This window comes from Manacus vitellinus, unplaced genomic scaffold, assembly GCF_001715985.3.
Source record: "Manacus vitellinus isolate BGI_N305 unplaced genomic scaffold, ASM171598v3 scaffold_4_pilon, whole genome shotgun sequence".
Lineage (NCBI taxonomy): Eukaryota > Metazoa > Chordata > Aves > Passeriformes > Pipridae > Manacus > Manacus vitellinus.
Window position 1 is genome coordinate 35358965 of NW_021940604.1, and position 17069 is coordinate 35376033.

The 17069-nt window shown below is 39.0% G+C and overlaps 1 protein-coding gene across 1 annotated transcript in view; it reads right to left on the bottom strand.

The window, feature by feature from the left end:
* The window catches only part of SH3BGRL2 (SH3 domain binding glutamate rich protein like 2), a 61369-nt gene that overhangs the window by 7685 nt on the left and 36615 nt on the right, over window positions 1-17069 (bottom strand). Inside the window, exon 3 of the mRNA XM_029962830.1 lies at window positions 9653-9838. Coding sequence (XP_029818690.1) covers window positions 9653-9838 — 186 coding nt within the window. The remainder of the gene's footprint in view (window positions 1-9652; window positions 9839-17069) is intronic.

Genomic DNA, 17069 nt, shown 5'->3' on the forward strand with positions numbered 1-17069 from the left:
TTAGCTAAAGTAGCAGTAGAATTTTAAACAGGACAACTTTCCTACTAGTCTCTACAATTAAAACAATCTCAAAATATTCAAATGTAAAAAAAATATTATAAAAATGCATAAGTAATCTGATTTTAAGAAATCACTTTATCATGGTAGTTTCTTAAGAGATTATTGAGAAATATGATCTCAGGAACTCAGCAGTTGTGCTTTGGCATGTGGTAGGAGTGGGCAAACCTGGCTTTTCCTGTAACATGTATGAGATAACAGATATTCCAAAAAGACCCTGCCTTTGATCTTACATTTATAAGAAGAGGAAGTCTGTGCAGATTTGGGCCACAACCAATCTATAGGTGAGGACATGAAAATTCTTATCTCACATAAAGAGCATCCCACTGCTACCAGCAGTAGATGCAGAGGCTGGAGAAGCAAAATGGTGCCAAGCTCAGTGGAAGCTGAGAATTTTTTTACGTGAGCAAGAACTCAACTCACTGGTGAGCCAATGGACTCCATCTGGAAAAATTCTGTGGCACATTCTGCCTCCCACAGAAGGACACCACAATTCAGTGGTTTTGGCCATGCAGTGGTTTCATGCATCAGCACCAAGTTACTACAATCCCTTTGTCACTGTCCCAGGCAGCTCTACCAAGGCAGCAGGTGCTGCAGCTTTGCTGGAATCAGTGGAGCAGTGCTGTCTCGCCCCTGTGCAAGGAAGCGGCTCCCACTGACACCCTGGAGACACTCAGAAAGCAGCTGTTAGTACAGCAAACTGCTACCCACTGCCCCACTTCAAAAGGCAACTATGTGTACAAACATAATTTTGACTGCAACATTTTCAGTTGTGATACTTGGTGCTTTCCAGAGTGCCTAATTATACTTTATTTACGTATAAAATTCTGGCAACATCAGTAGCTGATTAGAACTAACTAAAAAACTGATGGGACATGGATACAGCGGACATGAATCATCAGTGACACAAAGATGCTCAATCCCTCTGGAAAAGTTGAAAAGCCAAAAATACAGATGATAAATCCCACAGCTGAGGGTATGAAAGCTTATCAAAAGAGACAAAAGCCAGTTAGCAGGAAAAAATATATCTCAGAATGGTTGGAGGGGATAAAGAAGTGACGGGAGCATAAAGATGGTAAGTAAAAAGCTATTTCAAGGCAGAAAAAGCTTCTTAACAAAATAACTTTCTGACTGCTTCAGGCCTGGCTCTTCACTCTTAAAATCAATGGCAGCTTGATCACTCACCAAGTAACCTGAGCAAGTACAGTCTCTCTGTTTTAACATCAGAACAGTTACAGCATTAAACATGCTCTACCAAGCTACTGGGGAATGGATTAGCTGACCTGATAAGCTCTTGCTTTGTTGAAAATAAACTGAAGCTACCGTAGGTGAGCTTGTCACCTACAGACAAGAAAAATCTTTCTAGCCTTGTGCAGCCTAAAGCTCTTCTTTGCTTTGCCAGCTCCTGCTGAGTGCATCTGAACTGGGATAGAGAGACAGGCAAAGGTCTTTGGGACCAAAGTTACCCCAGAGGACAATGGGAGGAAGGCTGGTAAGGCTATGAGGCTCCCTGTGGGGGTAGGATGGTTGGTATTAGATGTAGAGCTCAATGGACACATGGAGCACATTTCCACAGCATACTGAAGATGCTAAATGTTTACATGGCTTCACCAGAAGGCTCAAGTTCATGAAAAAGAAATGCAGTAAGAATTACTAAATATGTTAAAGTTATATTTGTTTTAGAAAAATAACTGGAGACAGGGAAAATACTCAACCCAAGTATTTCATATGCTTAACTTGCTTGTGTTCTTCCCTAGGCTTATAGCCACTGTTGGGACAAAACTGGGCTAGATGGACCTTCAGTCTGACACCTTTAAGGCCATTTATGTTAACTTAAGGTGTATTTTACATGAAGTTTTAAAATAATCATAGAATCATAGAGTGGTTTGGTTTGGAAGGGACTTTGAAGATCATCTAGTTCCAACTCCCAATAATCAGCAAGCCAAGTGGTGTTTTCCATTGAGTATGCTGGTTAAAGGAAAAAAAGAAACTGAAACAAAAAACAACACAAGCTTCCAAGCCTCACACTTATATAGCTCTGTTTTTAAAATTTGAATCCTTGCAGTTTATCCTGAAACTAAGAGGTGCTGTGGCTGCTTTGTACCTCTTTAAAACCAGATTGATCAAAGACAGGAGAACTTCTTTAATGTCTACATCATATAGAAATCCCAAAGGCTATCCACTAACAGCAGCTTAGTCTTTGAGACAGTGGACAAGCATTCAGGAAATCTGGATTTAGCTCTTCATTATGACACAAATGTCTTAGGTTCTTCTGGCCTTCATGTGGATTTTATGCCAATTTACCCCAGTAGGAAAACCATTGGTCCTTGGGAATTCTTTCCTCTTTAGAAATCCCACTTCCAGGGTAGTGTCTTCTCTCTATAGCAACTACCAGGATCACAAAGCTCAACTTGGTTACAGTTGTGATTCCAGCTGTGATGTAGAGATCTTAAGTGTGCTAGGAAACCAGATCAGTGTAGTGCTGTGATTACAGACACTGCCATAATTAATTTGGCTCAGGATTTTGTTAAGCAGGTACACTGAGGCTTGTTTAAATAAACACTGTCACTGCTGAGGAGAAACTATTTACTGCACACCAAAGTTAAAACTGGCAGTACTTCAGATCAGCATAAATAACTATTTGTGCTTCAAAGGACATAACACAAGCATGATGGCATTGGGTCAAAGTAAAACATTAACACAAAGTAAATTGCATTTACAATTAGCAATTATACAGACACCGTCTGTCCATTATTGCACTGAGATTAGGGGAACATTACATCTAACAAAGTTTAAAATACAGTAACTGTTAATAAAATTCCTTCCAATAAGTTTCTCTAAACAACCATGTTAGCTTTGTTGCTGTTTGCTTTTTAATTTGCAACAAGAAAAAGAGTGAGCTTGTTAAACACCTCAGACAAATCCTTATTGCTTACAACACCAAGAAGCAGAAAAACAATATTAACAACACCAAAAAGCAGGAAAACAAGGAAGCCACCCAAATGTAGCTTGCACTGCTTCTCTTACAGATTTTTTAAAATGATTATTGGACAGCACTTAGTCTACTGACACGCTGTTCAAATTTGTTTCTCTTTGTCAATATTTTTAATATATTATCAGGATCTCTCCATTCTTATAAAAGGGGCAACATAACTGCTACTACAAGTAATTGTGGGGAACTCGTAATTTAAATACATTGAATCAGCACTTTACTCCTGATTGAGTTAATACTGTGTGCCATTGAGAATGAACTGTTAGCAACCTTCCTGAAAAGGGCAGTTCAGTTCTCCAGAACAGATGACATTCATTTACTGATCTGATTAGGATTACAATGGAAAACTCTTACTCAGCACAGCTCTCCTTGGAAAATGAGTGTGCGCGCATGTGTGAGTCCTTTTTAATATTATATAAATATACAAATATAAGAGGATCTTGTCTGCACAACACAGGACAAGGTAAACATGACAGTTTTCAATTACCTAACCTTCTGATAAGATCTCTGCAGAGGATTTTTAAAGAGCTTATACAACTGACTCTACAAAGCAACTTGTTACTCCTTTACTAAAGGCCAGATGTTTATTTCAGTAATCTATTTAGTTACAGGCTTTCAGAAACAAAGGCTTTAATAAAAGAGAGCAGATGTCAGCCACAGCTCTATTGTCTGGACAGTACATGACAAAGTCAGGCTGATGTGATGTTTGCCATTCATGCAGCAAAGGTGACAAGGTACCCAGACATCAACTATCTAAGGACCAATATCCCTCACCCCTAAGGCAGACAGTCCAAGTGCAGAAGGGCTTCTCCCAGCCAAGCACTGAAGACTCCAAACTGGCATAGTGCCCACCTGGGGTAGGGGAATATTCAGGGGGGTGTCAGTGGCAGAATCAGTAAGTAGTATGCATGGTAACAGGTGTCACCTCCAACTTCTGTGCACCTTCCAGCTCATCATGTTATTTTACAAGTTGTTTGGATAAGAATATCATCAAATCAGACCACAACAGGAATTTGAGGACTCATGGAAACATCAGGGAGTTAACTGTGGTAGTCATCCTACTACGTGAAATCATGACTAAATGACATAAATCAACTGTGTTGCAGAGAAGCTCTGCAAGCACATACTTTAACTTGGACATGTTTTAAGGCAGCTGTAACTTTAACAAAGGACATGACTACCACATGTTAGTTGGTTTTCCTCTAAGAGCATTTTATTCATAACAATATTAGGTGACATCTCAGAATACTAAATGAAATATGAATTTCCCCCTTCCATTTATTTTAGGAATTGAACCCTGACAGAATTATCTTTCAACATTTCCTTAATTTTCTGCTGTCCCTTCAAAGAACAGAAAAGGGAAGGTACTAAAGAAAGAAGAAAGTCACACTAATTGTAATGGCACTGCATGTCTAACACCATTTTTACATATAAATTGATTATAACTTTGCTATATCTTCAAAGTGTTTCTTAGTAGATAATCATATTATCATGATTAAAAGTGGAGCAGTGGGAACTGAATCACTTATTTTATCCTGGTTGTTCTCTGACAACATCCATGACCTTTTCTAGATATTGTTCCACTATACTGCTACATCCATATTTTGTGCAATGCTATGCACCCTCAAAATATTATTGCCACTTAGTAAGATTTCTTATCCTTTCCCCATACATCTCATATATCATATATCCTATATTTTAGTAGAACTGGCCTTTTAGAAAAGACTTTAATTAAAGTCACAACATCTTCAAGAATAAACCCCTTTTCTTCAAGAAAGTATGGTACAATAAGAACTTCCCCTTCCATGGAAAGGAGAATTAGGATCCCAAAGAAAATTGTTAGTAATTATTTCACCTTTGCTGGTTATCCATAAGTATTGCAGAACATCAATGTACTAAATACAAAAATCATAAAGAAAAAAATGTGCAATATTTTCTACTCTATCCTACGAAGGTAAAATGTCTAATTTTATATCAGTCACTTTTACGTGCTTTAAAATATGCAAACATCCGTTATTATTATATTTAGGAACTAGAGAGTCTGGAAACAGAGTAAGGTATCTCCAGAGATGTCTTCGACAGCTATCATCTTTATATAGAGGGATGGTTTACAAAATACTTGCTACTTCAGTTTGAAACAGCTATTCACGAAGTTTAGAATGCAGAAAGAAAAGACTCCAAATAAAAACCATGGTGCTCAACAGGATTGTACCCTGTCCACTACAGGATAAACAGCAGAACTATAATACACTACTGATATGAGTGCTAACTTCTCTGAGGAGGACAAAATTCCTGGATTATTTTATTTTTACTAAGTTGCTGAGCTTCTATTTTTTAAGCCTTGACAATGGACAAGATGGCTACTCTATACTTTGCCCCTGATACCACACTCCTCTTTATAAAGTACATATCACATGGAACTAAAGCTCTTTGCCTCAGAACACAGAAAGGCAGTGGAGAAGTGGTTGGTAAAAGTATCGGCATAGCCTGAAAGTAATAACCATACAGGCCTTGTGAATGGTCTGAACAGTATCTTGCCAACATGGGGAAGACATGTGGGCAAGGGTTGCTTTCCAACATCAGCTCTGACTTCTATATTCCTCACTTGAGACAAGGGCTTAATCAGGAAGATAAACAGTGCTATGCCACTGGCCTTAAGTCATGCACATTCAGCCTAGGGTTTGTGGATGCCTGTGAGCCAAAAACTACTCTAATACAACGGCAATAGGTAGTTAAGAATGATTTTACAAACAACATAAATTGGCCATAAAGGAAACTCTACTTCTGATGGTAAAAATATTTAGTCAAGAGAGTTTCAGCATCGTCAATCATGAACAGTTGTTATATGATCCTTGAGCAATTCACATTAACTTTTATCTAGCAAAATTATCCCTCTTCTAGAGACAGACCTGAACCAACAAGACACTAAGTGAGTCAGGTAAGACATCTCCAAGGGTACAGAGAACCAAATACAGACTTGCCAAATACAAATTAACCTCACAACTGCTCTAGCTCCTCAAGTGAACACACTACAGCTGGTGTGCTAAGCTGAATTCTGCCATAATGGTTGAGGATCTAGAGAGACAAAGTTCAAACTTTGTAGGCACAAGAGTAATGACAAATTCCCCAACGACAGATCAGGGCAGAAACTCTGAGTTGGCCTCTAGCCAATTCTGTTAAAATCCCCTCTTTCCTTTTCTTTCTTTTGTCAGTGAGTAGTTACCTATTTGTAATTTGATGCCTACTGAAAAGAAAAAGAAACATGTATGCATCCTTCCACAATCTTTAAAGAAAACTCAGAAGAGAATGATACGTAACAGTGCGAAGAAATCAGTGGGTCAGTAATTGCCTGTGCACTGAATAGTTTCCCAAGAACATTGTACCTCTTCCAGCAGCCTATTTTATTTCTTTCTTGTCTATAGGCCTTCACTGTTTTGCTAGAGTTGATACCCATATATTATATTTCAGGGAATGACAATAAATATCACATATCTCTGCCTCTACTGCTGCCCACTAGGTACTCTATCAAGACTTACCATAACACTCCAAGGGAGGAAAAAAAAAAAGTCAGCCTGCTATGTAAATATTTTCCCTTCAACTCAAACTCCCACCTGGAAACAGATTTCCTTTTAATTTTGATTGGCCTAAATATCAGGCAATCTCACATCAGTGACAGATTTCTGCATATAAAACTGTCAGTGTTCAAAGTGCTAACCTGCAGCTTTACAAGAGTGCAGTTTCATAGGGAAGTGGATATTTACAATCTTCTGAAAGATCCAGAAGTCACTTTTAGTCTAAGAGGTGTTATGTGTTAAACCATGGAGAATTGAAGACAGAGGAGGTGTGAGTCACAGGCTGATTTCAGACAGTAGTTTTCCAGCATTTCTTGCTTTCTGCTTGAAGAGCTCATCTGGGCTGCTGCACTGTGACAGGACATTGCTGCTCGGGTAGAGAACTTTGTTCTAAAAAGACATTACATAGATACTCACATCCCCAAGAGCCATGTCACCGAAGAACATGGAAACAAGGAATAGATAGACTAGGCTGCCAGACCTGAAATGGCTACAGTGGAGCTGGATTGGGAACGTAAGGGTGAGCTAATTATAGCTCAGTGGGCCCATGACACATCAGAACACCTACGAAGCAACGCAATACAAGGATGGGCTCGTGATCGAGGGGTGGGCCTGACCACTGAAGCCACTGAACAGGTTATCTGTGAATATGAAATATGTGCCATGAATTAAGCAACTCAAGTGTGTAAAGCCTCTCTGCTGCGGAGAACAGAGGCTGGGAAGGACAGTGTGAGTTGCTGCTTCCTCAGGAAAAGTCAAACCTGGAGTTGCTTTTGTTCAAGGACCAGGTTGCAGTTGGTGGATAATGCAGGAGGATGGGAAAACCTAGTGTGTACCTCAGTGAGATCTGACGCTGGGGGAAAACAAGCCATGATTTGAGTCAGATGTTCAAATGGGTGACACAAATACTTTTTGGATACTTACTGAAACCACTAAAGACAAACCTCCTCTATCCTGCAGTTATGTTCTGAAAAGTGATTATTTCAAATGGCAATGTCAGACAAAATCTATTCAAAGATAAAACCCTTGTGCACATTGCTGAGGTTTTCTACAAAACAGAAAATGGGTAGAAAAAAATCCAAAAAAACTATTAATACTAATACTAACACAGAAAAAACAGTATAGCTATGAACATGACACTGAGTCAGGGCTCATACACCATGTGCTTGTAAATGTCTATTAAAATAACATGAACAAAATAAAAAGTGTACCTATTTTGCTTTGCACTGTCTAGCACCCATGCATTTAGAGGAACAGCAATAGACCCAACCAGTTTGTAGCTGAAGTAAATCTGAATCGTCAATGACAACGTATAAAACAGAATAAGCACACAGACAGTTTTCTAGTGAGATTATAGAACAGCCAGGAAGAAAAACAGACAGAGTTCGTTAATAAAGAAAACTGGATTAAAAATTGCCTGGACACAAATCAGGAATGTTAAGGTACAAATTTCACTACCTCAACTAACAGAAAATGCAGTGGGTATTTTTTCAGTTAAAGTTACTTAATAGAGATTATGTTTTAGTTATTTATGTCAAAACAAACACATAAAAACACTCACTGTGGAATGACAAAGAGACAGTATGTGCAATGTCTGATGACTTTATCTAATTGTGATATTTTACCCTCCTTTCCAGCATTGACCTCCTTTGTCTCCTGCGTGTTTTGCCTCCACACTTACTAAGAACTAAGAACTTCATCAACATTACCTAAGAACTTCATCAACTAATGCAGCAGGCTAACTGATAAATGTTGGAGATCCTGTGCATACTTCTTTCATCCTAGAAAATATAGTTTCCTTCAAAGCATGTTTGCTCTTTAAAGATGTTTATGCAGACAGTGAAGTCTAGTAATAGGATTAACTCTGCTCAACCAAACTGGCTATCAGCTCAGCAGACAGATTAATGAGATCATCTCACATGTTGCATGACATCTTCTGCCTTTCTAATTCCAAACAGCAAATTCTAAGACCAGGTTAAAACACAATATTAAGACAAGCTGAAATGGTAAGAAAAAACAGCTTAAAATGTTGTATTTCCCAGGCAAACTAAAATCACATAAAGCAATGTAAATGCTGTTATTTGTGAGGGGCTGCCTCATAAGTGAGGGCCAAAATCCCTTCCACATCCCAGATACATCCCTTTGACTGACAGATCTTACCTGGAAGTAAGAAAATATATATGAGTTATACTGCTGAGGTAAACAAGTAAGGCCAATACAAAGCATATGGGAAGGATGTTAAATACCTCACTTCGAGAAGCCAGTTAGCTGCTGCATCATACTCAATCTGTTTGTTGCAGAGGATACTTAATCACTTCCTATGTGCTTCCTACATTAAATTAACAATTGCACGGCAGTCAACAAGATCTCATCAGATCTGAACAATACATCAGCCAGAAGCAGCTTTGTTACAGCACTGTCGAATGTGGCAGGAACTAAGTTAGAAACAGTTTGAATGTACATATCAAAGGTTCCTGCTTCAGTTTGCACTGGTGGATGTAGAAGCTTACACAAAAAAAAAGAGTCCATCCATAAATCGGTTGTCAGATTCACTATTCATTTATCCTAGAGACTGATTGCATAAAGACACTCTAAGCATAAATGAAATTTACACTATGACAGCAGCAGAGAAGGAGCTTAATTACAGTGACAATATAACTCAATCTAGACAATGTTCTCATTCACTGTGCCAAAGATTTCCTTCTGAATTTTTGTGCTTTGACTAGACCTAAGTAGGAAGAAAATCACAAGTCCCCAAGTTACAGCAATCTCACAAGGAACTTTAGCATCAACAGGTTGTATGTGAAGCATGTGACATTGCCAATTTTTACATTTGTAGAGGGAACCCCCTAGACAACCTTAGGATTTACAGATGAATGACTTGAATTTTCCCAGTATGATCATTACCTGGTCCTACTACCCCATTAATTCTGATACTATTAGAGAAAGCATAACAGCAAGTCCCAGATTTTTAAATGGCCAGCTGTGATATATTCATACATCATCTGTTGGAACCATGACAGCTACTTACTCCACAGTACCGATCATCGCTGAATATCTGTGGTGGCAGTGGATTGCCCTGTGCAGGCTGCCTATCCTCAGGAATGTTTTTATACATCCATTGTCTTTTCTCCTCTGACATGGTGATATCCACTTCTTCAAACTCTATGCGATTGGCTTCCAGAAACCTCACCACATCCTGTTGCCTCTTCTTTATCTAGATAAAAGAAAGAAAAAAACAACAGTCATAGCGAGTCCACCATAATACAGACATGTAATACAGACCATGTAAGGGTCTCATCAGAAGTAGAAGTTAAAAGAGGTATTTAGTTTTCAATGTCATTAGGGGCTACATTTTTAAAGTATACAGGCACCTAGAAATGCAAGATAAACAACCTTGCAAGTCCCAGAAGAATTTACTCCTATAAGTGTTCATTGAGAGAAACGTGTCATTACATCTGAAAAAACCCCCAACCCAGGTACACACATTTTTGTTTTCCTAGGCATCTACACATATTTTAAAATGCAGCTCTACATTCTCCTGAGCAAAGCTTGCTGAATCTTTAATTAAGAGTGTCTGTCTGCATAATATATATGCCTTCAAGCAAGCATGACATCATCTCTTGAGAATTAACTTTTTTGCAAAAAACAAAAATAGCATGAGGTTCGTACTGAATGTATGGGGGTTTGGCCCCTCAAACAGATTATCATCTTTATACAAAAGCCTAACAGAGGCAGAACACTGGCAGTTTTTAGGTCATTGTAGCTAAGATTGGCTGACTCCATGATCTTAGAGGTCATTTCCAACCTTAATGATCCTATGACTCTAAGATCAGCCCTTAATGGCTAGTTGGGCTTCAAGCAGATACACTCGGGTAAAGACTACTTCTGCCTCCAATAGGACTTTATATTGAGACAACAACCTTTGAAAATAAAGTCTATATGGCCAAGGAAAGCCACCTGGTATCTTTCAGCTAGGTCTGCTCTGCATTCTTTTCAGTCCATTCTGTACTTGTTGCATCTGCGTAATAAAATTAATTATTTCAGAAAGGAACTATAAATTAGATGCTGTAGTGTTATTTGAAAAAAAAAATCATCTTTAAGAATTTTACAGCTTTCCCAGAGTGTTGGATCCATGCAGTTTCTGGCTGGCATAAAGCCCAGGTGGATGAATCATGCCTCTGGGTATCATATGACCTAGATACTATTTGGAAATTAGAGGATTTTTAAAGTGCATGTGCTAGCTGTTCTTGTCACACAACCCAGTCTGCCTATATAAATGCATCACAAAAATTACTAACTTTTGAAGGAAATACTGATGGAATCATTATTTCCTTGAAACAAGAGGGCAGGCATCCCAAGAAACTGCAAAAACAGTGCTCTTAAACAATTACCGTATTTCTTAAGAAGTGAAATTTACTGCATAGTAAATTTGTGTCTCATTGTCATACCCTTTTTCCTTTCTTTGCATATACTAGTGGGGTTTCTTAGGCATATGTGAAAGGATTGCTTTTTCATACAAGAAGGTAGCTCCTAAAATTGCATGAACTAATACATTATCAACAACAGCAAAATTATCACATCATCATCACTGCTGTTACCCAAGACAACACACCTTTTACTATGGTCCTAAAAATTCCAAACGTAAAAGTGAAAGACCAACATATTTTCCTGTCTTTCAGTAAAAAAAAAATCTAAAATTATGTGTGAGAGAGGTCATTTCCTTACAGTGGAGTACTGCTAAAACTAACATGAAATTCCTCCTGCACTAGTCAGAGGAACTAGCAAAATACGTAGTGGCTGGTCCAGCCCTGTCGCCCCAAAGCCAGTTTGCCTCATCTGGCCAAGCCTGTTAAATCTGCAGCCTCTCAAGAGTGGCTGCATACAAACTGTACACTGGGAATGATCCCCGGCGTGCTGTAACAACTAAATCATGGCCATGAGCTGTTTGTGAGACTCCAAGTTGGCCTTGGCCAAAGCTGCCTGCGCCAGCAACCATTCTTCAAACCATTTCAGAGTGCTAGAGAGCTCCATTTCTCAGGGCCAGGTCATGCACCAGTACAGATGTACCCACATGTACCCATTTTCATCTGCTGTACCTTCCAGTACAGTATCTTCCAGTACCCTGTACACTGAGCAGCAGTTTAACTGCAACTTAGATTTAATCAGATCCCTATTATTTTACAGTTCACACCATGAAAATTCTCCCACAAACACATATTTCCTAATCTCTCCTTTTATTTTAATAAAACTAATTAAGATGTTGAAGTGAAATAGATTGGATTGGGGTTTTTTTAGCCATAAGCCTTACAATTTCTCCACATGACATCTGTACGAGTTATCAGCTGTGGATGTACCAGCTGCATAAATTTAAACAAAATAGCCTGAAAATTTTAAGCCAAAAAAGTAGCATTTCCTCCTCCCCCAAGTGATTTGATTCAAGCCTATAAACTAAAACAAGAGCATTAGTTACATTTAAAATCCTATTAAATTATGCCTTGTTGTGTAAGACGGATGCTCAGAGCATCTGCCACAACAGAAGCCAGCTGATTATTCCCCAAGAAAACCACAGGACCTTTGTGTCCCTCTACAACTGGATCTGTGCCGCAGGAGTGCGTCAGCCTCACAATCCTGCTGCAGCTCTCATCTGTGCTTACTCTGAGCTCTAAAAGCTCCCAGCATTCAGCCACATGAAACATTGAGCAAAGACAACACGGCACAGAGAGCAGTGTCAGTTCTTCCTTCCTCACTGGCCTATGCGGAGGATCCGAACTCCTGTCAAGAGCCCAGTGGAGAAATACACATTCTCATTTGACAAACTATGGAGGTGGATAGTCCTCTTTGTAAAACTTTACTTCGTACCTTGATGCTTCCAAGGTTTCCAGAGTCTGACGCAACTGAAAGGAACCTGAAAAGAGTATTCATGTTGTCAGAGGTACCATGTTTAGAAAAGCTTGGTTGGAGGCTATTCATACACCTCTTTGGGAAAGCATTCGTAGTCTTACAGGACAGACTGCTTCAGCAACAAAATATTTTGGGTTTAATACCTTTCAGCACACCAGAAGACACTGAGATACACCATCAAAACATATATCCACTGTGAAGTTTCAGAGGAAAATCTTTACATAATATGTTCCTAATCTATCTTTAAATGTGATGAGAAAACTCTGATAGAGCTAATGGTCTCCTATTATAATTCAATTATTGTCTCCCCTATTTTTAGAAGGGTGATTGTTTTCTGAACATCATTTCTCTGGGTTTGGTTTTACTGTTAATCTATATTTCTACTCAAAAAACTAAGACAGAAAAAAATCCCCAGAGACATTTCAATTTTATCCTGATATTCAGAGCTGATGTCTTTATTAGAATTAAAAAGCAGCCAAAATAGGATGTCCATTGTGACATATGAAACTGCTAAAATGAGCTAATCACTCAGCCCAATTTAACCAGTAGCCTAATTTATGAAGCAAGTCTATTGTAGCCTCAGTATTCTGTCTTTCTGCCCTAGTTTTCATTTTTTTTATACTGATTTGCAACAGGTAACAGGAGGATAGCCAGACTTTCAGACTGCTTTGGAAAAAGACATATTCAGGTCTGGCCAGGTGGGACCACTGGGATTATCTGTTCTGACCTTCAGCATCCCTGAATTAATTCCTCTCGGGAGTTGAGTTTCTTCAAATTTTTTTCCTTCTAAGCTCCATTCCTGAACTGATAATAACAGAGAACCTGCTAGTCTTTGCAAATTGTTCCCATAGTTAATTAACTGTTTTCACTTAAAAAATATCTGCTTGCTTCTGTTCAGAGTTTACCTGACTTCCAGCTTTCAGACACTTTACTTTTCATGTCTTTGGTCACACTAAAAACTATTCTGTTCTAGGATTTCCATTTCCCACACAAGTAATATGAGAGTATGTTCTCCAGTAACAAGAGAAATCCCATTGCTCATTTAACAGCAGAATGAGAAAATGAGGATGTTACCATCATAAATCATGTCCAGACTGGAGCAGAGGTTTAGCAAAATCAGATCACATCCTCTATGCAAAATTCCTTGGAAGCTTCTCATCACTTCCAACAGGTGAGAGTTTCCTTCTTTTTTTTTCCCCTCTCTATGGTTCCTGAATCTGTTTTCAGAAGTTCTTCTGTACTAGAAAGGCTTGCCTACTGACAGCTGCTGAACCAGAGGAGCATAGCATGTGGTCTCTTTATTACTGAATGGCAGGAGCATTTCATTATTCTGTACTATTTTAACCAAGATATTCAATACCATGCAAAAAACTCACTAGTCCAGGACTTATCTAACTCAAATAGGATAAATGAATATTACTTCTACTATGCTATATGCAAGATGACTCAAGTAGCAATATTAATAGGAACTGTTAAATAGCCATGATTAAAGACAACTTCTCCACCTTATTTCATTAGCCCGGTCAATATAAATGGTACAAAGCAGACACATTCTCAGTTTCAAATTTCTTCACACTGTCAGTAGGCATGTTGCTGGGTGTCTGGTGCTCTCAAAGTAGATGCAGAAGGTTAGTCTTCTGCTCTAGACTCTAGCTCTCATCTTCCGGAGATAAGGGGTTCCCTGGGTTTCTGTCCTCCTGCCTGCAAGTGAAGGAAATGACAGCAGGCACCACTCTGTGCACTGGTTGGTGACTAAGATGTGTTGCACTGCCTGTCCTACAGCCTCTTCATCCTGGAACTGAAGGAACTGAAAGCCTAATCTGAACTGTCCACTCATTCCAAACAGATCCCAAGAACAAAATCCCACCCAAAAAAAATATTCAGACCACACATGCGGAGTGAGAACAAAACTCTGTGATGGTTATCTTCTAAGCTGGCTTGTCAGACCACAGGCATGTTTTAGAAGTCCTCCATTTAAAAAACGAAAAGTGAATGCACATCTAAGTTCACCTCAAATATTTGCTTCACAGCCTGGCATACACCTATTTAGATCTGTGCCTCTAAAGATGGAGATGGTCCCACTGATTTGCTTCCTTCCCTTTCAGTCTGGTTACGCTTTTCTCACACCTGCCCTTACTCCAGAACTGCATCAGCCACATTATCCACCCACTGACTCAGCCAAAATCTGAATGTACTCCATTTGGCCGGGGCACCTTTATAGCACAGTTTGATAATACAGCTCAGCAGATCTCACTGCTGGCTGTCACTGAGGTGACACAATGTTCTTCCCTCCTGCCAAGGAGCTCCTGCAGCTTTTCCTTCAGAAGCATAATGCAGGAACCAGGGAAACAACGGAAGGAGCATCAATAATGCCAGTACCACAATCTCATCAGTTTATATCAGTAACAAAACTGCATCCTAAGAAAATGGCTTAGCAGAGGCTGAAGCATGACCAGCTACAGGTATTTGAAATATGAACTGCATAAGCAGCATTTGTGTTCCATAAACACAAGCTCAGCTCACTCCCACAACTGAAAATATTATATGTGAGCCTCTGCCTTTACAAGTCATGCAACCATAACCAAAGGGACTGTTGAAGTGTAAAATGTAAATATAATATAGCTACTGCTGAGGATTACTAATCTTCACTTCTCATACAGATGAGGTTTAACACATACCCTCACATAATAAGAAGATTCTATGCTCTAACAAAGAGATGCAAGCCCCAACCACATCAAACAAACAGAATTCTAAACAGTGTTAACTGCAAGTATACATACACCTTCCTTAGAAAAGCCAAGAGGAGGCAATGCCTCTACAAACACACTTAGCAACATCTGCATTCTTTTCAATGTTTCCAATACATTTCTGCTCCATAAGGAAGCAATAATAAACACCTGAATGCTTCATCCTCAAGAAAATGTTTCAATACCATAAAAACTGACCCCAGAACTTTTCAATCTGAAAAGAAATGTAACAGTCTGTGAACAGTGGCCACATGCAGTCTGCACTGCCCTGGTCTCCTGCTAGCAGCAATCTTCTGCTTGCACACAGAGACATAATTAAGGACACACAATATGAAACACTCTGTTGAACTGGGAGGGCAATCTGTTCAGCTTTATGAAAAATCAGTTTGCAGGTCTCTGGGAGCTGCTGAAACCAGGTAATGTGCACACCTTTGCCTCAGTGTAATGTATACATGTTATTTTTGAAAGAGTCCAGTATTTAAGAAATACAACTAAAATTTGAGACTGGTTTGTTTTTTAAAAGCCTCACAAGCAGTCAGCAAAGGAAAGCTTTTTCTTTTTCTGTAGAGCTACAAAGACAGTAGACTGCTCCACATCCAAAGCATTCGTAACCTGATACTTTCCTTGCCAGATGTTGCACTATGACAAATGCATTTAAATCTATTTCTGTCTTTACATATGTCTATCATAAGCTGAAGGGAAAAGTTTCTTATTTAAGGTAGTTTGTCTGAAATCATTGTTCTCTGTGCAAGTAATAGAGTAGCATTCAGAAACATGAAGAAGTCTTTAGCGAGTACAAATACATCTATCACTGCTCAAGACAAGAGATGAGAATTTGCTCAGGGGTTTACTAGGCATTGTTTCAGTAAATATAAAGGGAAAAGGACAGACAAAAATTGAACAAAGAGAAAAAGGGGAAAGACCAAGAAAGGAAGAGGAGAAGGTTCTACAGAAAAATCACCTAGAGACAGTGCCACACAGGTGCCTTTGAGCTGTATTCGGCTGAAAAAGCCTCTAAAGTCACTCCTAAGTCTACTTCTTTTGATTTCTTCTGTATTTCACGAAACAAGACATGCCAATGAAGTACACAAATTAAGTAAGTGATTCTATCATAATTTTCTTCTTGCAGTAGGAACAATGTGTCCTTACAGTCTTGAAAATCCACTTACACGAGTCTCTGATGGACTGCAGGAAAACAGATATTATGAGATCCAAATTTTGGCTCATTACTTCTTCATCAAAAGAATAAGAATGTCACTGAAGTTGGATCTGTCTTCTAATTATTGATGTGAATTTGCATTCTGTTGCATCAATGTGAAACTAAAAAAAAAAATAGCACTGCTGTGAAAATAAAAAATGGCTTAAAACAAAGTAAAACTTGAAAACTTGAAGACTTTGCAACAGGAATTGAACTAGAACTTGGAAGTCCCACTGAGTATACAGACGGGCAGCTCCAAATCAGAGAGACAGACAAGCAGACAAAGAAGATAATGTCTACTCCATGTAGACTGAGAAACACAGCAAGAAGGTTCCCTGCCTAGCCTGGCAAGAAGCAGGTGATTGCCAGATTGAAGGTCAGGATGCACGGCTGGTTGTTCTTGTAGGGGAGCTGCAAAGCCTATTGCTAGTGTACATTGTAACCTACAGACAGAACTCCATTCTGTGAAATAACACTACCCTGAAAACATTCCTATTCACTTGAAATCGTATGTGTGCTTCAGATACAGGATTTTTCCTAGTCATTGGTATTTCCTTGTGAGGACACTGGGAAAGCATGCTGATTCTTCTATGGCTGGA